At 50.8% G+C, this 27074-nt stretch overlaps 10 protein-coding genes across 10 annotated transcripts; 8 read left to right on the forward strand and 2 right to left on the reverse strand.

Moving 5' to 3' along the window:
• Positions 1-35: 35 nt before the first annotated feature.
• Positions 36-1523, forward strand: BO85DRAFT_425533 (uncharacterized protein; the record flags this gene model as incomplete). Its single annotated transcript, XM_025658079.1, has 4 exons — positions 36-311; positions 374-561; positions 629-927; positions 1008-1523. Exons 1-4 carry the CDS (start codon positions 178-180, stop codon positions 1521-1523), a joined length of 1137 nt encoding a protein of 378 aa, XP_025513593.1. The 5' UTR covers positions 36-177.
• Positions 1524-2245: 722 nt separating this feature from the next.
• On the forward strand, positions 2246-3372 carry BO85DRAFT_79552 (uncharacterized protein). Its single transcript, XM_025665670.1, has 4 exons — positions 2246-2517; positions 2603-2735; positions 2796-2853; positions 2921-3372. Exons 1-4 carry the CDS (start codon positions 2447-2449, stop codon positions 3235-3237), a joined length of 579 nt encoding a protein of 192 aa, XP_025513594.1. The 5' UTR covers positions 2246-2446; the 3' UTR covers positions 3238-3372.
• A 736-nt stretch (positions 3373-4108) lies between these two features.
• BO85DRAFT_451465 (vacuolar protein sorting-associated protein 62) lies at positions 4109-5771 on the forward strand. Its single transcript, XM_025660597.1, has 5 exons — positions 4109-4305; positions 4358-4688; positions 4744-4800; positions 4853-5014; positions 5115-5771. The coding sequence occupies exons 1-5, from the start codon at positions 4176-4178 to the stop codon at positions 5482-5484; spliced, it is 1050 nt and encodes a 349-aa protein (XP_025513595.1). The 5' UTR covers positions 4109-4175; the 3' UTR covers positions 5485-5771.
• A 2138-nt stretch (positions 5772-7909) lies between these two features.
• On the forward strand, positions 7910-10154 carry aspE (septin). Its single transcript, XM_025665671.1, has 2 exons — positions 7910-8884; positions 8944-10154. Exons 1-2 carry the CDS (start codon positions 8352-8354, stop codon positions 10064-10066), a joined length of 1656 nt encoding a protein of 551 aa, XP_025513596.1. The 5' UTR covers positions 7910-8351; the 3' UTR covers positions 10067-10154.
• Positions 10155-10806: 652 nt separating this feature from the next.
• BO85DRAFT_376592 (uncharacterized protein) lies at positions 10807-11561 on the reverse strand (the record flags this gene model as incomplete). The annotated part of the gene is made up of 3 exons (XM_025656231.1): positions 10807-10987; positions 11200-11318; positions 11415-11561. Coding segments are annotated over 3 exons (447 nt in total), but the record flags the coding sequence as incomplete, so codon positions are not given.
• Positions 11562-12048: 487 nt separating this feature from the next.
• anxc4 (annexin ANXC4) lies at positions 12049-14741 on the forward strand (the record flags this gene model as incomplete). Its single annotated transcript, XM_025658769.1, has 2 exons — positions 12049-14367; positions 14427-14741. The coding sequence occupies 2 exons, from the start codon at positions 12049-12051 to the stop codon at positions 14739-14741; spliced, it is 2634 nt and encodes an 877-aa protein (XP_025513598.1).
• Positions 14742-16103: 1362 nt separating this feature from the next.
• On the forward strand, positions 16104-18551 carry BO85DRAFT_425547 (arylsulfotransferase; the record flags this gene model as incomplete). Its single annotated transcript, XM_025658080.1, has 3 exons — positions 16104-16187; positions 16263-16427; positions 16505-18551. The coding sequence occupies 3 exons, from the start codon at positions 16104-16106 to the stop codon at positions 18119-18121; spliced, it is 1866 nt and encodes a 621-aa protein (XP_025513599.1). The 3' UTR covers positions 18122-18551.
• Positions 18552-19808: 1257 nt separating this feature from the next.
• On the forward strand, positions 19809-20384 carry BO85DRAFT_80116 (uncharacterized protein). Its single transcript, XM_025665675.1, has one exon. The coding sequence runs from the start codon at positions 19941-19943 to the stop codon at positions 20232-20234; it is 294 nt and encodes a 97-aa protein (XP_025513600.1). The 5' UTR covers positions 19809-19940; the 3' UTR covers positions 20235-20384.
• A 249-nt stretch (positions 20385-20633) lies between these two features.
• gta1 (glutaminase GtaA) lies at positions 20634-23449 on the forward strand. The gene is made up of 8 exons (XM_025665672.1): positions 20634-21109; positions 21176-21468; positions 21543-21985; positions 22036-22619; positions 22670-22872; positions 22923-23066; positions 23120-23255; positions 23312-23449. The coding sequence occupies exons 1-8, from the start codon at positions 20916-20918 to the stop codon at positions 23388-23390; spliced, it is 2076 nt and encodes a 691-aa protein (XP_025513601.1). The 5' UTR covers positions 20634-20915; the 3' UTR covers positions 23391-23449.
• Positions 23450-23842: 393 nt separating this feature from the next.
• Positions 23843-25918, reverse strand: cps1 (Gly-Xaa carboxypeptidase). The gene is made up of 3 exons (XM_025665673.1): positions 25466-25918; positions 24119-25416; positions 23843-24037 (listed from the first exon to the last, which is right to left on the reverse strand). Exons 1-3 carry the CDS (start codon positions 25819-25821, stop codon positions 23943-23945), a joined length of 1749 nt encoding a protein of 582 aa, XP_025513602.1. The 5' UTR covers positions 25822-25918; the 3' UTR covers positions 23843-23942.
• Between the last annotated feature and the right edge of the window lie 1156 nt (positions 25919-27074).

The following is a 27074-nucleotide window of genomic DNA, read 5'->3' on the forward strand; positions in this document are numbered from 1 at the left end:
ATGGCTCTTGCCTCCCACATTTGTAGACTTGGCCGCGCTTTCCTTTCTCTCTATATATTCACTTTCGAATTGGATGATACAATTACCGGATGGGCGTTATATATTAATATGATATAAATACTTTAACTTTCCTACTTTTACTCTCCCACCTTTGCTCCAGTCCCACGGTCCGACAGCATGCCTCCCAACACCGGAAAAGCAATCGGCGACCCCAGCGACGATGCCTACGTTGCACAGGTGCTCGCACGAGAAGCACGGGATAGCTCCCTGAAATACTCGGCACATGGATTGGAAGCATACATGCCCAAAAGGTATATACTTCCTCTGGCGAATACTTTACGACGATCATTGAGCTGACAATTTATTGCTGCAGGCCTACAGGCGCCGCTCCTAAACCGAACACACGATTCCTCCGACATATAATCCGAGAGACGGACAATCACAATACAGCATTGAAACGGAAAGAAGAACGGGAGGCCAGGGAGCGAATGCGACAGTTGCGGAACCAGGCGTCATCCTCTTCAGCGAACGATACGAATCGCGATCAACGTCGCAGTCGGCGTACGTCAACCGATCGAGAGTCGCGACGTGATAGAAGACGGGATCGTGAGGACAGATATGGCTCTAGTCGAAGGAAACATAGGAGTTGCTCTGCATCGGAGGAGAGAGGCCAATCGCATAGGAGCCGACGGAGGCGTGACCCTCAAGATACCGATGACGACCGGCATAGATCCTCGAGAAGGAGTCGTCGCCACCGATCTGATTCTCGTTCAAGGAGTCGATCCCCGGAACGCGGCCGGGATGTTGATTCTCGCAGCCATCGCCGACGATATCGCAACCGCCATGAGTCGTCACGATCACGTTCGCGGTCCCCAGGAGCATCTGACAGGCGCGGGACTAGAGATAGCGACCGCAGGGGTCACCGCAGTTCTCGTGATAAGGAACCGTCTAGAAGAAATAGTACATCGACAAGCAAAGAACAAACGTTTACTCAGGCACAATTCAAGGAGGAAACGCCTTTGGATGATGAGTCGGATCCTCTTGAAGACCTTGTCGGACCCCTACCGGCGAAAGACAACGATCATGGGTATTCAGCGCCCATTCGTTCCCGCGGTCGCGGTGCCTATAAACCCAACATGAGCAACATCGATGCACACTTCGCCCCTGACTACGACCCCACTACGGATGTACATTTGGAGGATGATGATGGGCAGGCAGGTAGCAGGCCTACCCGCCGTCCTGTCGCTGGTCTAATGACTGGAGATGACGACTGGGAGCTTTCTCTGGAGGCGTTGCGTGATCGGGCAAAATGGAAGCAGAGGGGCGAGGAGAGGTTGCGGGAAGCTGGCTTCAGTAACGAATTTGTGGACCGTTGGAAGAGCAACACTACCTCCACGCCAGGGGATGATTCAGAAGGCAGGCTAGAGGATGTGAAGTGGTCTAAGAAGGGTGAGGGGCGAGAGTGGGATCGGGGCAAGTTTGTTGATCAGGATGGGCATATTGACGTTAAAGCTTCCTGGTGATATCAGTTGGTCTTGGGGGCCTTTACATATCTATCATACTGTGAATCACAGCTCCCTAGCGTTATATAGATTACTTTCTTACAATGATATCCTCTGATACGGGCCAGTAGCTTGTATCTGTTCTTCAATCTCTAATTAGCCTGTAGTACTAGTAATCACTATAGATTAAATCAGCTGTGGGGTGTGGTCTGAATAAATCCAGGCCTTTATCAGAACGCTAGGAAAATATATTTGAATCCCGAAGGATTCTCAAGCTGCATACCAACCACTCTAAGTGAAAGCAGCGATGCATCTTACAATAATGCCGACTTAAAGCCCAACATTCCTCGAATAGAAACATAAATAAAAGCTTCTTTTTTCTTTTTTTCCCCCTATTACTCTATAGTATACTGCTCCCCCATAAAACTCTATTTTCCTCAGGCACAAAACAACGGGTCTACACGCCAAGACAAGCCCCTCACCCAGTTCCGCACTTTTGTCATAAGTGCGGAATATCGCAATACTGTTGCATAATCACCTGAGAATGGCCTCATCGCTGGTAACAATGAGTGGATAAGACCCGACGTTCTTTGTGGCACAGTCCAAGACTTGATTGGTAAGATATTAGACAGACGTATTGGGGGTCTTTCTGGTCATAGTTGATTGGTATATGTTGTCGCCGCTATCCGATGGCGGAACTTGGTAGCACTGTCGGATATGGACTCGGATAGCAGCTGATTTTCTTACCATCGTTCTGCTTGAGAATACTACTGCATTTACTATCAGACAACATCTAGAGTGTTAGAGGATTATCGACCGTACGCTGCAGATTGTGTTAAAGGCAGGTTAAAGCAGTAGTTGATCAGATTACTGTCTTGAAGCAGTCTTCCACACGCGGAGCAGGCACATCTTATTTGTGTACCTCCGACGACGCCTGAGCTCAAATGACGGACCAGTTTGCATATTCGTATCCCTCACCGTTAGAGGGATATGAGAACCTAGAACCGCTATCTGAGTAAGTAAGGTGAAATTTCGATTCAGATAGATGAATGGATTATATATTGTTCTACGCGCTGAGCCTAACCCGTGTCATGGTACAGAGAAAGAAACGAGGATGGAAAGTCCTTAAGAAACCCCCAACATGGGATTCTGAGTAAGGCATACGAGGAGTTCCCGGACCCTCTCACCAAGGGTCGTCGTGGGGGCTTCGATATTCATATCTATCACTTCCAGGTTGGTGGATACTTGTGTACTGGGCGTCATAGTTCCCTGTCTGACTTTGCATCATCAAAGAACAATCCAGATCAGGTCGCTTTTGCAAGAGCCCTGTGGGAGAGGATCAGGCGTGAATGTGAGTATTATCCCCTTGCTAAAATAGCGGTTTAATACTCGTGTAGTAACAATACTGACTTGAGTAGTTCCCGAGTTACGAATCTACCAGTTCTTCGACAGGCCGATAGGGCCTCATCCAGTGGCCATGTTCGAAGTTAACCTTTTCACTCCTGCACAATTTGGTGCCTTTGTGCCCTGGCTTGTTGTCAATCGGGGACCCTTGAGTGCATTGATCCATCCGAATACGGTGGAAACCGAGGAAGAGCGTAATCACACCCAACGTGCTACTTGGCTGGGTGAAAGAATACCTCTCGATTTACGGTTATTCAAGTTGATGAAAGAGGCACAGAAGAGAAAGGAGCTTGAGGCGGAGAAGAAGGCGGCTGCAGAAGAGAAGTTATGATTTCGGTTCTCTGTTGATCCGTGCTCACTTCGGGATGGTGTTGGCTTCTATGTAGTCAGTCGTATTGACTTGGTTGACTTTGACAATTTGAACCCGGAATGGGCGCTAAGAAGGCTTGTCTGTTTATGATATCCAATAACATGTTAGCATATGAGCATTCTCTAGACCTGAGCGAGCGAGGGGTATTCATAAGGCTAACAAAACATTTCATGAACTATGCGCCGTTCCATGCATGATGCACCCAAATAACCCCCCTCGGTGAGGTGGTATATGCCTGTATGTTTTGAGAAGCAAGGAATTTGGCATGGGTTGAAAAGCGCATACTTGACTGGTTACAGACAGCATCACGGGACCTGGCAGGAGCAGAGTGTGACCGGACGATCACATTCATCTATGATCCCAAACAAGGGCCCATCAGATGCACCACTCCAAATCATGCTTATCGCAAAACAACTCATTCGCAACCAATATCGCTGCAGAATGCTTCGGACCCTGGGACTACCCCTGCAATGAAGATCGCAGGTGGGCGAGGAGACGGCCACATCTGTTTCTGCAGCCAGTACTCCGTACTTGACACGGGGCTAAGGAAAAAGCAATGATTTGCCTTCTTCTGGCCCATCACCTGCCACAATCCCCGGACTAGCCTTACCAGTGAGGGTGGAACAGAATCCATGCCCAGCAATGACCCTCGACATGGAAGTGTCAGAAGGTCAGATAGGCATTGGCTTGCAGGCTGTACCACACCGTGTGGCAGGTCTCATATTTTCTACACCTGATATGCACCTCTGCAATATAACATCGCTAATACGCTGCTGGCTACAGTTCGGGACAACCCTGCTGTACGTTATCTGCACTTGCGCCTTCTATAGTGGAAACAGCTCTCTCTACATTAAGTTACACTTCTTGACAGAGAAATCAATGACGGTTGACCCGTCAACATGTGGACTTTTCTAGTGCAGTTATTCTCCACTGTGCTGCAGTTACGCCTGTCAATGACCAAGCCCAACGAGACAATGGTGGCCTACAATCTGACATCAACCGCTTTGCCATGCTATGTAATGGACTATGGTAAGCAAGTTCTAGGATATCTACTAAGGCCACTGTTCTAAGTCATATCCAGCACCACTCGTCTGGCTATATAGCAAGGAAACATACATGCCTTCGGATATCGGACAGCAGCTTGTACACACGATACCAATGGTGAATTATACTTCAATCAAAGGAGCACCATCACCGTTAACACTCAATAACCTCGCGGAACTCAACAAGTTGGGAAACACCAGCGTCTACCTTACCTCAATAGAGGGCATCGATGCTACTCCAGAGCCAGCATGGTTTCGTGGAGTGAGGCCAGATACAAATGGAAAGACGAATGGGGCTGTCTCATCGACTATAATCACTCGTGATCATGGAAATGGGACAGTAGATGCGTTCTACTTCTACTTCTATGCGTAAGTGATCCGTAGTGCTGAGAGCAAGCTACAGCCCATGCTGAATATATGAAAGGTACAATATGGGAAACACAGTATTGGGAATGCAGTTTGGAGACCACGTCGGTGACTGGTGCGCAATACCTCTAAACCTTTTTACATCAAATCCCAACTGATATCCCTAGGGAGCACAACATGATTCGCTTTGATAACGGAGTTCCACAAGCAATCTGGTACAGCCAACATGCTGGAGGTGAAGCCTTCACCTACGACGCAACAGAGAAGCAAGGCAAAAGACCGATCGCATACTCCGCTAATGGCTCTCATGCCGTATATGCAGTACCTGGGTACGTACGAACTGCCCCTAGAGAGCATTATAATATCGGCCTTACCCAGAAAAAACAACCATAACTAAAACAACATATGTTAACCTAATGAAATACATAGCACCCATGACCACGCCATCCCCCACCTCAACCTCCCCTTCGGTTTTGTTATGGACTACACAGACAGAGGAACCCTATGGGATCCCATCGCAAACGCATACGCATATAGCTTCGACGCAGCCAGCCAGACATTCCAGCCCTACGACCGTAGATATCCAGCCAACTGGCTAGAGTTCAATGGGCAGTGGGGAGACGACGCATTGCCGGGGGGACCGGAGCTCTTTGGACAAGCGAAATACAGTGCGGGCCCGAATGGGCCTAAATTCAAACACCTTGTCAGGTCGACTGTTTGTCCGGATAGTCCTTGCGTCGTGCTGCCTTTCCGTATTTGGGATGATGAGGATGGTGAGATGATGGAGAGAGAGTGGTAGTTTTTCTTTTTTTCTTTTCTTTTCTTTTTGTTTATACATACCATTTTTGTCGATTGGATACAGTGCAGGGTAGAATGGCATAAACCGTTGAGAATGGGGAGGGGACAGAGAGAGGGGAGTGGATAAATGTGGAGATCGGGATACAGGACGGAGTACTTTTGTAAGACAGGGTATACACCACTGTGTGGGATTGTGGATTAGATTGTTCTGTGTGTGTGTGTGTGTGTGTGTGTGTGTGTGTGTTTTCAAGTCAGCCTCTTGGGAGATTGATCATCTGATGTTTTGATTACGGCTGCTTTTTGCTGCATTTAGTCCAGATTCACATTCCCACTGCAGGGCAAGAGGGAATACTGACTAGATAGAACGCAAATTGGGACTCAAGTCAGCTAGTCTGTATTACAGAAGCTTATGGTAGAATGGCCTAGGGATGTTCTTCTATCAGGTAGTATTTACTGTAGGCCATGCTTACTCCCTAGTTATTGGTTTTCGCTGTTCCTGATAGGGAGTGGTCCGACAGCAACCTCTAATAACTCAGGGGCTGACCGGCACGAGCAGGCGGATGAGCACGGGAACATGGGCAAATTTGGGAGGGAGTAAGCTGATTGCTCATTGCTGGGCTGCCAGTAATCGTTTAATAACAAGTAATATTATTACCCGACCACGTAAGGTTTTCCGACTATACTGGATTGGGGGGTTGCCTCCCCGCACTAAGAAAAGGGGCGGTTTTGTGTGTGTCTCTGTCTTGTCTGTTTTGCTGTTTTGCTGTCTAGAGGTATCGGGAAGAACCGAAATGCCGAACTGTTCCTGTCGCCCCTTTTTTGATAGGATACTTACTATATCTCTGTGTGAGTGATTATCTGTTGTATTTTAAAGCAGTCGGACAAAGTCTGATCGGCATGCTGGGACAGGAGATATGATCGCAGAGTGACGACAGTAGGAATGGTTGCATGCCATATGCAACCAGAATCTGGTGGTGGACTCAAGGGATGGGATGACAGTCGATAGCACGGAGTACCCACGTGTGGATGGAGTTTTGATCACCGCCTGATCCAGCATGAGAAATGTATCCAATCCGTGTCTATCGGCTAGACACTACTGAATTGGTTCCGGTCTAACTTCTAGACCACCGAGTAGTTATCTAACTAACTACCCCAATTCTGGCTGACTCCGTTAAGGGAAGTAGTTAGTTACTTACTGCACGAGCGTTGAGATATGGGTGTTGGGGAAGATCATTCATTATTCAGGCAGTTGTGGCTCCCTCCTCCATCTGGACCTTCTCCGTCGGTACAGTGGATTTTGATCGGCCTTTTTTCTTTCCAGACTGCCCTTGGTATTTTCCGTAAGGTGTTAGCATTCCAACCGAAACAAAGCAGAGAAGAGATATGATGCAGATATCATTCCAAATAAGCTGACCTCGCCCCCCCTCCCCTATGACCCCCCCGGTTATACCAACGCACACGAGTGTCGTACTGCATTGGAGAGACGTGGACTGAAATCGCTAAACGGGCTGCCCCTCCAGTGTGCGAGCCAAACTTTCCAGCTTAGCCGTCCGGCCCTAGACCAAGTCGGGAGTTAGAAGCAACCTAAGTAGCAACCTAATACATTCGGAGAGCGTGCTGAGTGGGGGAGAATGGGAAAGGTCGAGCTCCCCTGCTGGCTGCCGTTTTGCCCCTGAATTTCATCCAGCTCCAAAAAAGCTTCCCGAGCTGCTTCTCCGCCTGAACGAGACGACGAGGTGCAGCGACAAAAAGAAATTATAGAAGAGCGAAAAAAAGGAATAACGAAAAACAACATTCGCCTCAAAAAAGAAAAGCATAAAAAAATAAAAAAAAAGAAACAATAACAACAACAACACCAACAAAAGGGTATCGGAGAACTCAGCAAGCTCTGAGACTCCCAACGAACAGTGACAGGAAAGTGAGAGGTCAAGTCAATTGGGTCTTTTTGTTTGCGCAACGAGTCGGTTCGGTGACAGGAAAGCATTGCCTGTTCTCCGTTCTCACTGGTCGATCATCATCTGCCCTCCAGCGCCGTCATCCTTTTTGTGCCGTTTCTTTCTGTTCCCACCCTCTTCATCCTTCTCTTCTTCTGATATTATTTGATCTTATCGCAATTGTATGCGCCGCCTTAGTCGGACGCTGTGAGCAGGCTTCTCCTCAACTCTCCCTGGTAGGATCGTGAGTCAAAAAGGACAGACAGACAGACTTAAAACCCCGTTTGTTCTTTCCATTAAAGCCCCGCTGCTTCTCTACAGGCGACGTGGGTTAAGATCGACAATTGCTTGCTGGGCTTGTGCATGTCGATTTTGTGATCACTGAAGAGCCGTGTCGTTTTTTAATTGCATCTTTGGTCACCGACACTCTAACTTTGGTCGAGTATTTATTCTCTTGCTTGATCGAGGATCGATTCACTTGTCGAGGCAGTTGTGCTACACCTGGACAAAAAGGAGGAACACGCGACTGGTTCCAGAATAAGCGTGTAAGTTTGGTACGTTGATCATACAACCCGAAATGATATTATGATCTTTCAACAATCCCGCAAGACCGCACAATCATTAGCTCAGTCTTGATGGAGTCAAGTTCCGATTGTTGTTCATGAGTTGGGACTGACTTCGTTTGTCTTTTGGGCTAGGGTGGTTTAAATCAATTGAACGCGTTCTGGGCCTTCCTATTCAAGATCGAACCCAAGAAGAACCCCCGGGTACACTAAACTAACTGATCCTCTGGGACGAAAAAGAAGAGTTGCGTCTATATCTGAGACACGATTCATTCCCTGTGTCCCCACTTTTCTTTGGCAAATCCCCCCCAATTTGTGTTACAGCCAGTGAGTGATAAGGGTAGGGAAGAGCCCGCCCATAATAAAAACCAATGGCAACCGCTTCACCAGCACCCCGGACCCCGGGTCGGACTCAGCCTTCCGCAGAAGTCCCTCCTGTCGTCACGGACACCAAAGACCAACGCCGGACATCTTCTTTGGGTTTTCTTCGTCGCTCCAAGTCCATTGAAATCTTAGGCGAAAGACGCTCGTCCGGAAGCAAGAACGGAAAGAAGATGCCGAAGGCTCAGACGGCGGAAGAAGAAGCTCGCCGCCAGCGCGAGTCAATGATGTATCAACAACCCCCGCGTCTACCTGATCTCTCGCCGGCCCCAGTTCTTGAGACCTTTGGCGGCGATGAGCGCCGGGACACTGTTGCTGCACTTGCAAGCCAGCCCGACTCATCTCAGCAGCAAGCTGTGCCCCGCAGTACGATAAGCACGCCAGTTGCCCCGGAGCCGAGCGACGCCTATGCACGAGCAGAGAGCATGACACACCGTGGACGCTATAGCTACGCAAGCAGTGCCGTTAGTACCGTCAACAATCCGCGTCGGCTGCGTCGGCGCAAGGATCCCACCCCGTACAAGTAAGTCGCATTCTCTACAGTCAATCGCTCGGTGGGGTCAAATTCTCATGTGCTTCTAGTGTCCTTGTTGTCGGCGCAAGTAACTCGGGCAAGACCTCGTTTCTCAATTTCCTCAAGAAGTCCTTGGAATTGCCGCCGCATAAGCACCCCTCCCGTTTGCCAGAGGAAATCGCATATCAGGCTCGCCAATCCCCGGCCAATGAGGGCTACGTTTCCCACTATCTGGAGACAGAGATCGACGGCGAACGAGTCGGTCTGACCCTCTGGGACTCTCAAGGCCTGGAGAAGAACATCGTTGACATCCAGCTACGAGGGGTGACTGGGTTCCTGGAAAGTAAGTTCGAGGAAACGCTAAGTGAGGAAATGAAGGTTGTTCGGTCACCTGGAGCTCGCGACACCCATATCCATTGCACCTTTTTGATCCTGGATCCAGTCCGCTTGGACCAGAATATAGCGGCTGCAGAGCGGGCTGCGCAGGGAACCCCAAGGGCAACCGATACACCTGTCATTGGCGTTCTTGACGAGCGTCTTGATGTTCAGGTCCTGCGAACCATAGTGGGCAAGACCACCGTTGTTCCAGTTATCAGCAAGGCCGATACGATCACCACAGCCCACATGGCGTACCTCAGGAAGGCTGTCTGGGATAGCTTGAAGAAAGCCAATATTGACCCGCTGGAGATCCTTTCTTTGGACGACCAGGAAGAGTACACATCTTCTGAGAGCGATGATGAGGACGAGGAGGCGCAAGGTCAAGATACCGAACAGGATGCGGAGGCCAGCGCTGCGAACGAGGAAGGTGCAGAGGCCCGGTCTCCACGTTCTCCCTCCCAGCGCAGCCAGGACACGCGCAAGTCTTCCGGTTCCCAAGCCGTCGTTCAGCATATTCCTTTCACCATCTTGTCTCCTGATCCACATTCGCTTAGGGCTGGCGACGAGCCTGTTGGGCGCAAGTTTGCCTGGGGGTTCGCTGACCCGTACAACGCCGAGCACTGTGATTTCCTCAAGCTGAAAGAGGCCGTATTTAACGAATGGCGCTCTGACCTCCGCGAAGCGAGCCGTGTGGTCTGGTATGAGAGGTGGAGAACCAGCCGCTTGAACCGTAATGTTGCTGTGGCCAGCGCTGCACCCCAGAAGAAGCTGTATGCGGGGAGAACTGGTCCGGATGTGCGCCGGTTCCGCTAATGACTTGCAGCCGGTCATCATTCAATACCCCCTTCAGCATAGCATATCTTGTTTTGCGAACCTTCTCTTCTTTCTGTTCGTGTGGACTAATTTCGACCCTTCTTGTTACCTGCTGCTCGCGGTCGCGACCGTGTACCGTCCTGGACCCGGAGGGATACTGTGTAGTTTTTGACTAATGACGTTAATGCCGACTTGTCTCATTGACTGCCCAAGCCCTCTTGCGGAGAAATGTTGGGAACCTTGGCCAAAAGTGCCATTAATATGGAAAGAAAAGATACCCCTTATCTGCCTTGAATGGGCCCCGGAACTCATGAGCGAAGCGTCTCAGCATGTTGTGTTTTTACTTATTCCGAAGTCGCCTGACTTGGACATTGTATTTTCTGTTTCTCATTTGCCTTCGAGCATAGTTGAGAGAAACACCCGATTTCCTATGTATTTGTGCAATTGTACTGAATTGATTGACTTTGTCTTTTCTTCTTTCTGATGAACTACCGCGAGATTATGCTTCCATTTCTACATGCCTGTGATATCAAACTTGGTGTTTTAGTGCCTCCACATCTGCACAAGCCCGATCTTGTGTGCCCAACACAGTATCTGGCTGAGTTGGCCAAGTTACTCTTTTTCTTTTATGCTTCTTCTCCCGCACTTTAACTTTCTGACCGTTGTTTACATCTTATCTTCCATCTTCATGTATTCTCCATATTCTCTTCGGCCATTTGCCATGATTAAAGAGTTACTATTCAGCCTTTGATATCCTTCGGTCCTTGTTGCTGGGCCATGCTTCGTGTCCCAAACATCCTATTTTGGTCCATTGGCCAGGAACCCCGGCTGATGCTGTTGTAGACGTTGAACCAGCTCTTATTTGCCAACGGCGTCGCCGCTTGCCTTATGCACTGCTCAGCTTTATCTGTATGAACTGTTCTGTCGATCAGTCATCTACCTATGAAGGAAGAACAGATCATCCACTCCCAGCTTAGTCGGAGCCCGGAAGGCCAGTCCTCCCGTAGTCAGGAAGCATCAAAGATTGATTGCCTGATTTTCCAATGGTCAGTCATCTGAATGAACCACCAGTAGATTTAGAACCGGTGGACAGCGTCGGCCAGCTAATTCAGCGCCATGCCAGGATGCTGCACCTTGCAAGACTTTCCTGCAGGCTAAAGATGGCGGGATCGGCCAAGCTGAGTACGAGACGACCAATGACGCTTCGTTGCGCGAGGGGTTCGTCCAGCTGCCGGCGGAGAGTATACGAGCGCTAGAGCGACGTAAAGAGGGGCGGTTTGACTCACGGTCTGGCCGGCAGGAATGTGGATTCTGGACCCCAAGCTTTCTCGGCCGTCATTCGTGAGACCAGTGGATATCTGTCGCACAATAATATCGCGCCCAGTGGGCCGGCGTTGCGCTCGCAAGGCTGCAGAGGACTAATACTGTACAGTGCACACAGAACAGTGTGCGGCTCCGTCCAGAGGGCGTTGGTTGCCTCGAATGAAGGATTGGAATGGGAAAGTACAGTAGCGAATCTTTCAGTTGAGGATTGATTCACTGATGTCCCGGCACACCAATGACAAAGCTCCGTGCCCTTATCCTGCAGTCCCACTACACATAAACTGCTTGCTTGAAACCCCGACTGGGCCAATTTCCCCAGCTGAACTCTAGTACGCGATCCCGCCGATGATCAGTTGCTGTGTCTCCCTCCTACCACCATCTGCTGCTCTTGGCCGCTTCCTCCCACAGGCAGTGCCACTCTTTCTTCTTCACTTCTTCTTCCTCTTCCTCTCTTCCTTCTGTCTTGCGCTCTTCTTTTCCGTCTCCATTCACGCCTATCAAGCTAACCTACGCTCTCAACGGTAACCTGAGAACCGTGTCCTCCGTGCAAAGCTAGTTCCTAGTCTGCATCATATCTTGGCTCTTCTTGTGTGGGCGATCGGCTGTCGCACTTGTCGCACTTCACCTACCCGTGGTGGTTCATTCCCCAGCCTTGATCCATGTCGCTCCAGGTGGACGACCCATGGTCGCGAGGCCGTTCCAAGTCCCCAAGCGGCCGTATCCGCGAGCGTTCCAAGTCTCGCGATTATCGCGATCCGTCCGCCGGTGATCCCCGCAGTTATTACACCTCTGGCCTCAATGATGGAAAGCTCCGTGCTCGATCACGTAGCAGAGGTGTAAGCCCTGGCGGCGCTCATCGGACTAGCTCGCGGTATGGCGCTGCTGGTCCCGATTTCCAGTCTGATGGACGGGAAGCCTATCTGCGACCCGAACTCGGCCGCGATCATTATTATCAATCCGATTCGGGAGAAAGCAAAGGGACAAGGCGTGACGCCGGGCCGCGCAATTCACGCCATCGTCTATCTGTTCACTACGAAAGTGAGTCTTCGCTCGACTCGCTGAGTTCGGAGGATGATGATGCGCTTGCATACGGTGATCTTCCCGGGAGCCGCGACAACAAAACATACGGAATCTCAGGTCTCAAGCGTTATATGCCTAAGCTTGGTTCTGCACGTCGCAAGGATCCTGCTATGATGTCCGGGGCTCTTAATAGCGATGCAGCCCACGCCAGCAGGCCGTCGCACTCTCACACACCTTCGAGAGAAGAAATCAGAGGTGGTTTCGCCAGTCCCGAGCCTTCCCCCTACGGCGGCTATCCTGCATCATCCACAGCTCAGGCCAACTGGGCACCGGTCCCAGAGTGTGAGCGACCGGGCTTCGTGCCGCCAACTTCTCAGGCGCAAGCTCCATCCATGCCCGGGGCATTTCCGTATCCTGCAACCACTGAGCCCTCTGTACCTGCTACAACCGCAGCCGCCCCTACTTCCTCCGTACGCTACGTGACTCCACAGGGCTTGCAGGAGACTTATTCATCGTTTAATGGCCGTCCACTGTCGATGCCTGGGGGCAACGCCTACACTCATGCGGCTTCGGCACATCAGCGCACTGCTTCGACTGACGCGACTGTCAAGACACCCTACGCTGCCCCGCCTCAGTACCAATACGCGCACATAGATCCAAATGTTAAATATGCTTCTAAGAGCGCAGCAGATAGCACAGTCAAGCCGGTCGCATACTCGACAACACCTCAATTCTCCACCAAAACCGGAGCTACTGCAGCCAAACAGCCACAGGTTGCCGATGTCAGATATTCTGCTAACCCTCAATTCTCTAAAGTGCCTGCCACCAGCTCAGGCAATAGGATGGAGTATGTTGAAATAGCGCCTCGGACCACCACGCGTCCTCACAGCCGCTCCGTATCTTCTGTCAATAACCTTACGGTCGAGGGCCCCGACCCTACCGGCAGACCTGCCAGTCCAATGCTGGAGCCATACAAAGGCACGTATCAGAGCATATCACCCATGCCATCACCGATTGTCATTGCCCCCAGGCTGGATGGTGATATTTCCGATATGGAGCCTCTTGAGTATGATTCGGATGAAGAACTCAGGGTACATAGACGGAAGAAATCCAAGGATGATCGGGAGCGTGCGAAATTGACAGTCGAACGCCCAAAGCGGGAGAGCAGCCGAAAGAGGGAGAGCAGCCGCGTGCGGTACGAACACCGTGCTTCTGGGGAACTTGAGAATGTCGTGGTGAGAACCCCCAGTCGCAGCCAGAAACGCGTGTCATTCTATGATGCGGGTCCGGATGCCGCAGCGCTTCACGATGCCCTGGAACGGCCACGGCATCCCGATAGAAAGGCCCTGATCCGCATACTGCCGCGTTTGAGTGCAGACGAAATCATGGAACTCCGCGACGAGTTCAAAAGACATAACAAACTGCATGGGAAGGGAATCAATATCGCCAAGCTCATCAAACTTAGGGTTGGAGTCGATGCGTTTGGCAAGGCGTGCCACGCCACCGCTCTTGGTCGCTGGGAATCCGAAGGCTTCTGGGCGAATTGCTTTTACCAGCTGGGCAACTCTAGGCGTGAACTCCTCATCGAATGTCTGTTTGGTCGCACTAACCGAGAGATCCGCGAGATCAAGAAGGGCTTCTCAGATTCACGATATAAAGACAGTTTGGAGAGGTGTATGAAGGCCGAGTTGAAAGGAGACAAATTCCGCACGGCGGTGCTCCTTGTCCTGGAAGAGAGCCGACAGAGCGAGCGTGACCCAATTGATATGCGTCTGGTGGATGAAGACGTGCACAACTTGTATGCCGCACTAATGACACAACATGGGGGAGAAACGCCCATGATCTACATCATTGTGCGGCGGAGTGATTCGCATTTGCGAGAGGTCCTCCGTGCGTATGAAAAGAGATACGGCCACAATTTTGCCAAAGCCATGATTAGCAAGTCCCGAAACCTGGTGGTATGTTTCCGAAGGAGTCATTGTTTTCAAACATTGTCAATGGACTAACCGAGATTTAGGGAGAGACTCTTGCGCATATTCTCAATGGAGCCATCAACCGGCCGATGCGCGATGCTCAGCTCCTCCACCAAGCCCTTCGCGAGTCCCGCCCGGGGAAGGACCGGTCAGACCTACTGATCTCGCGCCTGGTCCGGCTGCACTGGGAACCGCGGCACCTGGAGCGCGTGAAGGATGACTTCAAGCAGCGATACGGGCAGCGCCTGGAATCGGCCATCAAGGAAGAGGTGTTGACCAGCAGCGGTGAGAGCGACTGGGCGGAGTTTTGTATCGAGTTGGCGCGCAGTTCGAAAGTCTTGGCTACTCGGGATTACTAGATCTCTCTCACTACCACTCACTCACTCACTCACTCACTCACAGAGAGGTAAAGAGAGGGGGTATCGACGTCATGTGGAGTTCATAATCCACGATGGCTAGAGGAACAGTATGATGATATTTTTGGCATGAGTGTTTCAACTAATGATAACGACCATGATGATCAAGATAATGATGACGACGCAAATGATAACAATGCGGTGAATGTGCATCCGGGAGATATTGGAGGCTAGAATGTTTACCATCAAGTATCAAGAAAACCACAATACCTACTACTCTTCTTGGATTGGGGGGATGAGGCGAGCGATGCGGCTGGACTGAAAGATTAGCGAATCCACCGTGGGTTTGGGGCCCAAACTGACTAGTGACCCCCTAACCACCGGCTAGAGAGTCTAGCAGCATCTCCAGAGTCCCTCAACAGGGTCAGATTTTGGTTAGCCCCGATACATCAGGAGTTGACTCTGAATCTAGTATAGTTAGCCAATGATAATCAATGGTTTCGGTGATCCCTGAGTATTTATCTAAGACCATCATAAAGTATCTTCCTACTATTTTAGTATTTATGTATAGAATTGAGAGAGTTTTATTCCTCCTGGATGGATCTGAGATCTGAAGGGGAGAGAGGCGGGACAGACAAGCCAAGCAGCGGACCCGCCGCGACCGAGCGGGAAGAAGATGAGGAATGAAGAAAGACCCTGTCACACCCTTCCTCTCCCAGACCCTTAATGACTCGGAATATAGTCAACTCCCCTTTCTCTCTGTCTGCCTAGTTATCTACCTACAGAACATGGCCCGATAGTTGACTCCTTACAGGGCAAGCCGGCCTACGTAAGCAGTCCAGCCATGCTATTCTTGTCCACTGCGCCGAGATCAAACCCAAGCCACCGGGCCTCTCTAGTGGTGGGCGCGGCATCGCAGGCAACATTAGCCGTCAGTCAGCTCTGCCCTATTGGATCGCCCGTCCCAAGATTGCGTGGGTGCGAACATGTTTAGCGCGCTCTCTCTCTCTCCTGGTTCCATCTTCCCTCTCCTGAGTCCTGACCGATGGCAAGAGTGGTGGGTGTGTTTGGACGGGTGTTTGGAAGACCTATGCCGATCTTCGGGGTGCCCCAGTCGAACGACGAGACTATCTATCTGGGCCCGCGGCGTGGGTTGGGACTCTCCAATCCGTATAAGGCGCGTGTATCTGCAAATCAGCCTTTCATGATTTCCTGCGCCATGGCTGATCGGGTTTTCCTTTTTCTCTCTTCTCACTTTCCTCCTCCTCCCCTTCCTCTTACCTTCTCCGCCCCTGGCCTGTCCCTCCTCCGCTCGTTGGGTTTTTGCTTTGCTGGGAGGGTTCATTATCACTCTCCGCCCGAACCATGATTTGGTGTCTGTTCGCCTTGCTCTTTTTGCAATTCACTTTTGCGCAGCGCCACGATGAGGATCTCATGTCCTTTGTGACAGTAAGTTTTGCAATTTCTTTTTCAGCGGCTCAAGTAATGCATGTGTTGCTCTCGTGCTCATGATGATCGCCTCAGCTCCCCGAAGTTCGGGCCCTGAAATGGGAAATCACTCACCATGACCGGGACCGCGCCGCACCGGGTTACTGGTTTGTTGCTCCCTATGGCATGATCGATCCGGAATCTCCGACTCGCAAGTATCTGCAGTATCAGGTCGGACCCTATATCTATGACCAAGATGGCGTAAGACTCTACCCCCTCCACCGACTTTTTTGAATCGGTCGATTCGTCAACATGACTAACTCAATCGCGGCGATCAGGTTCTCATCTGGGCCGGATCCCCCATGTTCGATAACCGAAACACCTTCGACTTCAAAGCGGTGCACAATATCGACGATAAACCTCACTTGTCCCTGATTGCGCAACGGACCTTCGATGAAACTGTCCTTGGAAGCGGTCTTATTTTGAGTCAGCATTATGAGGTGGAGTCGGAGGTCTTCAAGCTCAACGATACTTGGGAATTCAATGTCCACGAGTTTAAAGTCATGGATGGAGGCAAAACAGCCCTGGCCTGTGTCTACCAGTCGAAAATGCTGGACATGGCTGATGTGGGCCGTCCGGGGGAACAGAAGCTTTTCCTGACGGGTGGATTTGCAGAGTTGGATCTGGCTACTGGTGCACCGCTGTTTGAATGGGACTCTTCCGATCACCTGGGCTTGCATGAGACCGACCGCTTTCACACCTGGGAGGAGCCTATGGGTCCATGGGGATTCGACTCGGTGCATATGAATGCAGTCGATAAAAATGAGGCTGGCGACTACATCATCTCGATGCGCTTCACCGATACCATCTATATGATTTCCGGCGTAGATGGGCGCGTGATGTGGCGACTGGGTGGGCGCGAAACCAATTTCGTCCAGGACTTTGTCTTCTCCAAGCAGCATGATGTCAAATTCGTCTCGTCGAACGGGACGCACCATATCATTTCGTTCCTGAACAACGCCTCCGACGAGATCACCACCGACGAGACCATATCGTCGGCCCTATTCGTCGAGCTGGACACGACTGCCAACCCGATGACCGCCCGATTGATCGCACGCTACAACCGTCCTGATGGCCAGCTCTCCCGACTCCGCGGCAATACCCAACTCCTCCCCAACGGCAACGTCTTCGTTGGCTGGAGCCAGTCAGGCTACCAGAGCGAATTCTCTCCAGAGGGAAAAGTCTTGATGACCGCCCGGTTCGCATCGGACCGCTTCTCGACCTACCGCGCATACAAGTACGAGTTCACCGGCCGGCCTCGCGCGCCGCCCGATCTAGTAGCATCCGTATACGGTACGACCGAAGACGACCTGACCACGATCGTCCATGTCAGCTGGAACGGTGCCACCGATGTAGCCGCCTGGAACTTCTACGCCCAGGCATATGACGGCGGAGCCCCTGTGCTGATCGGCAACGTCTCCAAGACCGACTTCGAGACCATGTTCATCGCCCACGGCTTCCTCGACTGGGTGTCTGCTGCGGCTGTCGACCACCAGGGCAACGTGATGGGTACCTCGGCCGTGCATCGCACTAAGGCTCCCGATAACTGGGAGGCCGCTGGCTTCGTAGGTTCATCGAAGGCTCCTTCCCCGATCAACCCGTCGAGTATTTACAAGGAAGCCCAGGCGGGCGAGGACCACTCCTCTGCCTTGTCAAATGGTGACACCAAGGACCTCCTTGCGGCGCTGTCTCAAGCGTATCAGGTTGTGCGTGGCCTCGGGAATCTGCTTATCTTCATCCTGGTTGTCTCGTCCTTCGCGGGAGTTCTTCTGGGCGCATTCTGGGTCCTTCGGAGGAGAAGAATCCAGCGCTTGCAGCCGTATCGGCATGTGCCTTCGGAGGAGAGTTTTCCTATGGAGGAGACGCCATTGAGGAATAATGCTTCTTCTGATTAGAGATTCATGAAGCCAACGAAAAAAAGAGACTTTTCATTTCTGTAAATGTTAGTATAGTTGCATGATTCTTGTATATAGATATGTACCTTTGCATGTGTTTAGATTCCATCACGGGCTCTTTGTTTGTTTGGTCGGTCTAAATAGATAAGAGGAGGGACATTATGAGATTCTCGATAGATAGATGGTTCTAATGAGTAAGAAGAAGAGTTTCCCACGCATGTCGATGAAATGAAAGGTATGCAATTTAGCCCCGATAATATTCTTTAGTTCACGAAACGCAATGAGTGAGAGCAATGGCGCGATCGGAGTTCTTCGGACTATCTGTTATCTACAACTTACTTAGTAGTATCTCCCTTAGTACATCATTGACTTTGTATCTAATAGATAATAGAATATGCAATACATCATGCAGCAATAGAAGTTAGTGAAGCTAGTTTTTTGCTTGGTCTTTGTAGCTTGAGACATCATTACTAGTGATGAGTTGCATTAGTAGTAGAATGGTTTCTGGTGATTATAGGATATTTATCTATTATTTGTTTAGCTGAAGAGAAACTTTGAGAGTGGATATCTACTAGCAATTAGCTAGTGTGTCTTTGCTTTTACTACAGTGACTATGCTTTATTTTATTATACTATGTCAGTTCGGATCATTGTTAGTGGGTCGGGTTTTGCAATCAATCCATGGATCGGAGGAGTTTGACCCTGTGGAAATGAACAATCAAACAAGCAAACAACCAAGCCATTGTTGTTCCTGGAATACCACCTACCCCTGACTGTAACTATCTATAGTTCATTGTTGACCGAGGTGGGAGCGGTGTCTTGGATTGTTTTTTTCTTCTTTTTTGTCGACTTGAAGCTGTTCTGCGCTTCGTGCAGGTTACTACTGATGTCTTGTCTGTGAGACACATGGTGCAGTATATACTAGTGTGTGCATGTCTCAATGCTCTGCAAGAACATCACGCTGGTTATTGATCGAGTTGCATTAACTACTTAGCAGTCAGTCAGTCCCCTGTGGCAAAGATCGGGCGCAAAAAAAGGAACAGTTGAAAATAGAACAGCAACAAAAAGCAAAGTGGACTGGACTGGACTTATTGTTGCCTGGTACCTGCATTGGCGAGATGACGGATCATTTCTTCGGTGGAACACGATCTGGGATCTTGAGCAGGGAATAATAATAATCTTACTGATAGTAGAATAGTCCAGTTAGTTAGCTGGTGAGGGAGGAAGACACGGCGAGAACTCCGCGTCGGTCAGCCTGCCGCCATCCGATCCCCGAGGAGGTCAAGGCGTCCATCTCCAAATCTCTCTCTCTCCCTCATCTCCACATCTTCACCAGCCATGGTCGATGCTCACTGGTCGAGCGCAGTCACACTGCAGCCATGCGCACTTCTTCCCTGTACCCCCCTCTCTGACTGGTGGACTTCATGGTTCCTGGACGCAGGGGAATGAGGGGGAAACCCCGAGGTATCGACTGTTCTCACATGATGCCATCACAAATGTCGGTCACACTGACGGGGCTCCAGTTTATTCTGCTTGTTCACCCGCTGTACTGTAGGTTTTTTTGAGTCCACCCCGATGCTGGCCGTTTGGCTTTACTTTCCTCCCCTTGCTGGGAAGTGTCGTGGGACTTGCGATCGATATGAGCAGTATCTGGCTTCGTTGGGATAACCGGTCTGGCGGTGACTGATCGACTCCGGGGGTTGACTTTCGATGGCCACAATACTATATATGATTTACCCTCCGAATGCAGCAATTCAGAGTTCTGCAGGAGACACCGTAAGAACTCTTATTCGGTGGGAGGATCGATTGGCACCAACGCCATGTTACTTCCTGCCGTTTTGAGACGGTCTCCTTTTCACATGGAGGATGTGTATGTGTCTTCCACAAAGTTGTTTGTCAGTTGTTTCACTCTCTTGCCGGCCGCATCCACTTCATATCTCCGCCGTCATAACTTCGGTCAAAAGCCATGTCACCTGTTTCCTCGGTTAATCTATCGTTATTGCTGGCGCGGAACTCATGATATTGTCACTCGGTCATATCCGCTTTCAGTAAGTAGTCATATGCAATCTCGTGCCGCTTGTAAAGACCATGGGGCCGGGTTTGACATTGTTTAGTTCATCTGCGCTCCTTAGGGCCCCAATCCATGGGCTCACCTGGATTTTAGAACAAGTATATTGCTCGAGCTAGTGGCGTCTTGCTTTGACCCATTGATCCTCTTCTTGGCCGAGTTATTTGCTTTTGGCCCGAGGCTGTCCTGCAAACGCAGCGTTGTGTATGGGAAATGGCTCCGCGAGACCACATACCTTAATCAAAGACTTCTTGGTAAGATTTGATCACACTCAGCCACGCCCCCCTCCCATACCGGCCCCCCCTTTCTTCCATGAATAACCTCTTTGCTTTTCTCGGACATATGGATGCAGACCGCATGGGTCCTGTCCACTCGGAGACTGACAGGTCAGACGACGCTGGGGGGAGGTAATTTCTTATCGCGCAGTTCCGTGCCGTCTTCGAGAACTTGGGGATGTTTTGTTTTTGACTGGAATCTCCTGACGATCAGGGTTGTTGCTTTTGATTCAAATATGCCCCCATTCCCTCATTCTTTCCCGGAATGCTGAATCGATTGTCTACGCCCTAAGACTGTGCCTGACATTCCAGTCCCCATTCCAGGAGTTACCTATCTCATTCTGCGGAACCTTAAGTGTTTTGACATTGCCTTTCCTGTGGGGCATAACAAAAGAAGTACTGCTATAAAGGACTATGTGTGCCTGTTGATTGTCTTGCAGTCAAATTTCACAATGTATCAGTTCTTCATAAGTTTATTGGTTACGGTGCTGGCCGCTTCGGCCAGGGCTACCTCTAGTTTCTCGCCTGCCCGGCCACCTGCGATACCGCTGGCTGTAAAGTCGCCGTACTTGAGCACTTGGCTGTCCGCAGGGAGCGATGGAGGTAATGGTGGGTATCTTGCGGGTGAATGGCCGATTTTCTGGTCGTAAGTACTCATAATGATGGTGTGTGATCTGGAGTGAAATAATAGCTAACAATGCTGCTGGAATAGTGGCCAGGTCACTGGCTGGGCTGGTATGATTCGTGTTGATGGCAGTGCGTACACCTGGATGGGAATCCCTGGACCGGAAACTGTGACACAAACCTCCTATGAGTACACCTCTACGAAGAGTATTTTCACCATGAATGTGGCCGACAAAGTGGAGATGAACATTACATTCCTTTCGCCGATTACACCAAACGATTACAAACGGCAGTCGCTCGTGTTCTCCTATGTCGATGTGCAGGTTGAGTCTCTCGATGGCGCGGCCCACGATGTGCAGCTGTACGCAGATATTTCGGCGGGTGAGTTGTTGCCCTACTGACAGGAGATACATTTGCGTAGCAACGGTTGGGCTGGGTCTAACCTACTTGTATAGAATGGGTGTCGGGAGACCGAACCACGACCGCAACATGGGATTATGGTACCACCGATAACGGTGTCGCCTATCACAAAGTCAGCCGCCAAACCCAGCTCGCTTTCTCCGAGATCAGCGACCAGGGAGAATGGGGAGACTGGTACTGGGCCACAGACAACAGCGAAAACCTGACCTACCAGTCCGGTGGAGCTGTTGATGTCCGCGCGGCATTTGCTGCGAATGGAACGCTAGGCGACTCGCAGGACTCTGACTACCGTGCCATTTCTACCGACTGGCCTATTTTCGCATTTGCTCATGACCTTGGATCTGTGGACTCCGCAGCTTCAGTTCTATACTCTATCGGTCTTGCCCAGACCGACGCAATTCAGTACGAAGGAAGTAGCAGTGGTTCCACTATTCTACCTTCGCTGTGGACCAGTTATTTCAGCACGGGCCCGGAAGCTGTAAGTCCCACAAGATAAGGTTGCTAGGGCTATACTAATGCCGCTTCCAGCTGGACTTCTTCCATAATGACTATGCAACGTCCTCTTCGCTCTCGTCCGATCTTGATACTCAAGTAGCCCAGGATTCCATTGCCGCAGCTGGACAGGACTACCTGACGATCACTTCTCTCACGGTCCGTCAAGCTTTTGGCGCAACCCAACTGTGCGGAACCCCGGACAACACCTACCTGTTCATGAAGGAAATCTCGTCGGATGGAAACGTGAACACGGTCGACGTCATTTTCCCGGCACACCCCATCTTCTTATACACGAACCCCGAGCTTCTCAATCTGTTGTTGAAGCCACTTTTCGAAATTCAGGAGTCTGGCAACTACCCCAACGCATACGCCATGCATGATGTAGGGAGCCACTATCCCAACGCTACTGGTCATCCTAAGGGCGATGATGAGGCAATGCCACTGGAAGAATGTGGCAACATGGTCATCATGGCCTTGGCATATGCGCAGAAGGCGAGCGACACGGCTTACCTCTCTCAGCATTATACCTTGCTCAACCAGTGGACGGCGTACCTTGTGGAGGATGCAATCTACCCTGCCAACCAAATCTCGACGGATGACTTTGCAGGCAGCTTAGCGTACGTGCAGAACCCCGCTCTGTGATATTAGATGCTAACAACAGGTATAGAAACCAGACCAACTTGGCTTTGAAAGGCATCATCGGTATCGAAGCCATGGCTGTTATTAGCAATGAGACTGATCACACTGATAATGGGGCCAACTACACTGCCATTGCCCATAACTACATCGACCGATGGCAGATTCTGGGTGTCGCGCACGATGCCAACCCTCCTCATGCGACGCTTGCTTATGGCTCCAACAACACCCACGGTATGTTCTATCCCAATAATTCCAGAGTACGTATACTGACAATTCACTAGGTCTCCTATACAACCTCTATGCCGATAGGGAGCTGGGCCTAAACTTGGTTCCACAATCTATCTACGACATGCAGAGCACCTTCTACCCCACTGTCCAACTAGAGTACGGAGTACCGCTCGACACTAGACACAATTACACAAAGGGTAAGCTTGACACAGCCCTACCATGGTGTTCACTTATTAACCTGTTCTACTAGCCGACTGGGAAATGTTCACTGCGGCCATCGCATCAACCAGCACGCGGGACATGTTCACGCAGCTTCTCTCGAAATGGATCAACGACACGCCCACAAACTACGCAATGACTGATCTCTACGATGCAGTTGGCGGAGGGTAAGCAAGAACCAACAACCCACTTTGATTTCAATCAGCTGACCTATCAATGATAGATACCCATCCAACGTCTTCATCGACCGCCCCGTCGTGGGCGGTGCCTTTGCCTTGCTCCTCCTCAACCAAGGCAACTAAACCACTTCTCTCGTTTCATTCCGACTTCATCCTTGCATCTGTGCATAATATCCCCCTGCTTGGTTCAGTGGAACCGTTCCATTCTTCTTCTTTAGCCATTCGATGTGCAGGTCACTCGTTATACATTTATATTGAGCTCTTCATTGTTATTATTGTTATATATTGCTTCAAGCAGGGATATTGCCCCCCTCCCCGTCTTCTTGCCACTTTCGTTCAAACTTCCTCTATGGGTATTACGGGGAGAAGGGGGTTTACAGTGAGTGCATTGGACAATCGTCGAGTACATAATTATCTTCTTAGGAAGCTGCAAATATTACTTAATTCTCTTTCCTACTTGGCTCTTACTGTGTAACCTCAGATCGGTAGATAAACACATAGTTAACTGCATTTGACTATAAATGGAGCTATTCATGGAAACAGATCTGGACTTTATTGAACTCCAGGAAAGGACATGAACTTTTGGCGCAAGTCACCACATAATCCATAATCATCATTCATCCATACCCATACCCATACCAAGCCTGAAGTATCCTAGAGTGCGAGTAACTAAACTCACAGCACATCATGAGCAAGTTCATCATCATCATCCGCAACAACAGCATCCACAACAGACGAATCATCCCATCCGTCGAAAGAGCGAATAAGATCTATAACACATGTCAGTTCAACCCACCCACTCATCACAAACAACTACCCATAGAAAGAAAAAAAAGAGGGAATATACATACCATAATACAGCATCATCGCCTCCAGATGAATATCAATATCGATCCTCTCATCCACAGTATGAATATTCACCGCCTTACCCGCTCTCGACGGACTCCACCTATAAATATTCCTCGACAAGGGCCAATAGAATCTCGTATCGGTATTTCCGGTCATGATATCTCCGCTGACGACAACCTTCCTGCCCTCGAGACTCGGGACAGACTCGAACACGGAGCGAGTGACGCCCGAGAACCGGGCCCAGACGGCGTCGGTGTCGGTGTCCGTTGGACTGACTGGGGCGGGGCTGAGAGCGCCGCTCAGGGTAGTGAGGGTGAGGTGGTTGTTGAGGGAGGGGTCGACGGTATCGCTTTCGGGGAAGGCCGTGAGGGAGAGGTTATATTTCTGCACGATGGGGGAGATCATATCTACAGCGCGGTTCTTGATATCATCTGGGGTTTGGTGCAACGCGATACGGTAGTTGACGAGGGCGCTGATTTTCTCGGGGAGAGCGTTGGATTTGACGCCGCCGTTGATGATGTCTGCTGCTTGGGAGGTTTGGAGGATGAAGCGGAACTTGTCGCCGCGCGAGGAGGCCAGCTTCTCTGCGAGAGAGACGTAGTCGCTGGATTGGAGGGCGGAGGCGAGCCAGGGCTCGACTTGCGAGGGGGAGTGGCGGACTTGGCATTCGAGCATTTTGCGGGTGGGGTGGTGGGTGTCGAGGACGGGGACGAAGAGGTCCTGGCGTTCGAGCTCGTAGATGATTTCGGAGATGATGCCGATTCCTGTGTGCGGAGGGGGCACGGAGCTGTGGCCGCCTGGGACGGCGAGGGTGAGGACTACGTCGATGCTACCCTTTTCGCCGACGCCCGGGAGGGCGTAGACGACGCCGTTGGAGGTGTCGTCGAGGACTTCGAGGCCCATGCCGCCTTCGTCGAGGATGAAGGCGAAGCTGTCCGGGCCGTATTTCTTCTCGAGGAATTTGGCGATGGATCCGGCGCCGAGGAAGCCGTGGGATTCTTCGTCGAAGCCGAAGGCTAGGACGACGGTGCGGGTTGGAGTCCAGTTCTGGGAGAGTAGGTCTTCGACGACGGACATCAGCCCGATCAGGACGTTCTTGCAGTCGCTGGCACCGCGGCCCCAGAGCCATTCGCCGTCGAAGTGGCCATCGAAGGGGGGATAGGTCCAGTCGGCGGGGTCGTTGATGGGTACGACGTCCTGGTGCGCGGTGAAGAGCAGGGGCTTGAGCGAGTCGTCTGTGCCATTGAGGGTGAAGACGAGACCGAATCGGTTGATGTGATCTACGCGGGCGTAGGAGTGGCTGGATTGTGTTAGATGGGGTTGTGTGTGGATGGGGACTGGAGACGTACGTGAGGGGAAAGAGGGTCTTTAGGAGGTTCTGGAAGTCGAGGAATGGGGCGAACTTCTCGTCGTAGGGGTCCTTCATGTAATCGTCGATTGCGGTCGGGACCTGGACGGCCCTGGAGAGACGATTGACTTGACGCGACTTGAACGAGGCATCTTCTACGAACTTGAGAGCTGGGAAGAATCCGTCGTCCGGGACCTCAACCTTGGGTGCTAGTGGACAGAAGCCGTCGGTGTGCTCTCCGAAAGTAAGAGAATCGAGGATTTGCTGCGGGGAAGGGATGCTGAGGGCTGCAATCGAAGGGGCAAGCAGCCCTGCGACGAGGGGAAGCAATTGGAACTTGGACATCTTCAATTCCATTCCTGGGGCACTTTCTGCAGAAGATAGGAACCCTGGGGGAATCGGAGGATAATAATGAGAAGGGCAAGGCCGAGGCTACGTCAAAGCATGGGGTTATCTTATCGCAGAGTTGCGCAATCATTGCCGTGATAGCCTTTCCCCTCTCCGTATCGCTCGGGTTGATAAGTTTGCCGGTCGGAGAGCGGACGGAACCGCTCAGCTGGGGAAAGAATTGCCATAGCAGGAAGGTCGAGGCAGGCGAGATGAAAGTGCGGTAAGCAAGCTGGAGCAGGATGATAGCATGCAGTAACGGGTTCTGTGATGCATTGGATTTGGGTATATAGCGGAGAGCTGAATGAAGGCATTGGAATTGACTTGCAATTGCAGCGACATTAAGTCCACACATTGATGGACCAGCAAGACCTCAATAATGGATTATTTTCCACCACAATGTCATCAATGAACCCTCAGCATAGCATCGGCCGAACCCGTCCAGCAGCGATCTCTCCTGCGTAAAGGTGACAAATCAAGGGATGCAATGTTAGTCATTAGTCTCACAAGGATTGCCAATAGCAACACCCCTTTCGTTCACTTGTTGCATATTATCGTCGGTCGGCAACATTGGCAGTCAACATAACATTGCCTGGCGGATTTCACCAGTCCGGGACTTCACCCCTGCCATTGTAGGGGATTGTATCAATTGTCAAACATGAGAACTGGTCGACACAGCAACATTGGCCATGAGACTGTCTGCAACAAGTTCTGCAGATGTCAGTGCATCTCAGTGGCGCGATCAAGCTTGTGGATGATCGGCGCTTAACATGGCCGGTGATTTATGCGGGAGAATCGAACACTGACAGAAGCAAATTAGCGGAGTGGCTGACGCTAAAGCAGAGCGAGTGCAACTAAATAAGAACTATAAGAATGTCAAGGGAGACAAGATAGTGTGAGGCCAAAAGGGGGAGGGAGAATTGGGAGTATCAGGTGCCAGTCTCGTGATCGGCACCAAACGAGGCGAAAAAGTACAATGCAGCAGCTTCAACATGGCTCCCTTTTAATCCATTTCTCCATTCTGCCTGCCAACTCTGCCTCCCGACTTTGGTTCCATGGGTCAGGAACAAAACAAACAACAAGCGAGCATCCACCACTGAAGATGCTAAGAATACTACTACTTACTATCTAGGTAGCCCCAGTCCGACCAAGACACAGCCTCATCTAACAAATAAAATTTGTCGCAGACCATGAACGTCATCCTCCTCTCCACAGGGGCTCCC

Source organism: Aspergillus piperis (genome assembly GCF_003184755.1).
Source record: "Aspergillus piperis CBS 112811 unplaced genomic scaffold BO85scaffold_15, whole genome shotgun sequence".
NCBI lineage: Eukaryota > Fungi > Ascomycota > Eurotiomycetes > Eurotiales > Aspergillaceae > Aspergillus > Aspergillus piperis.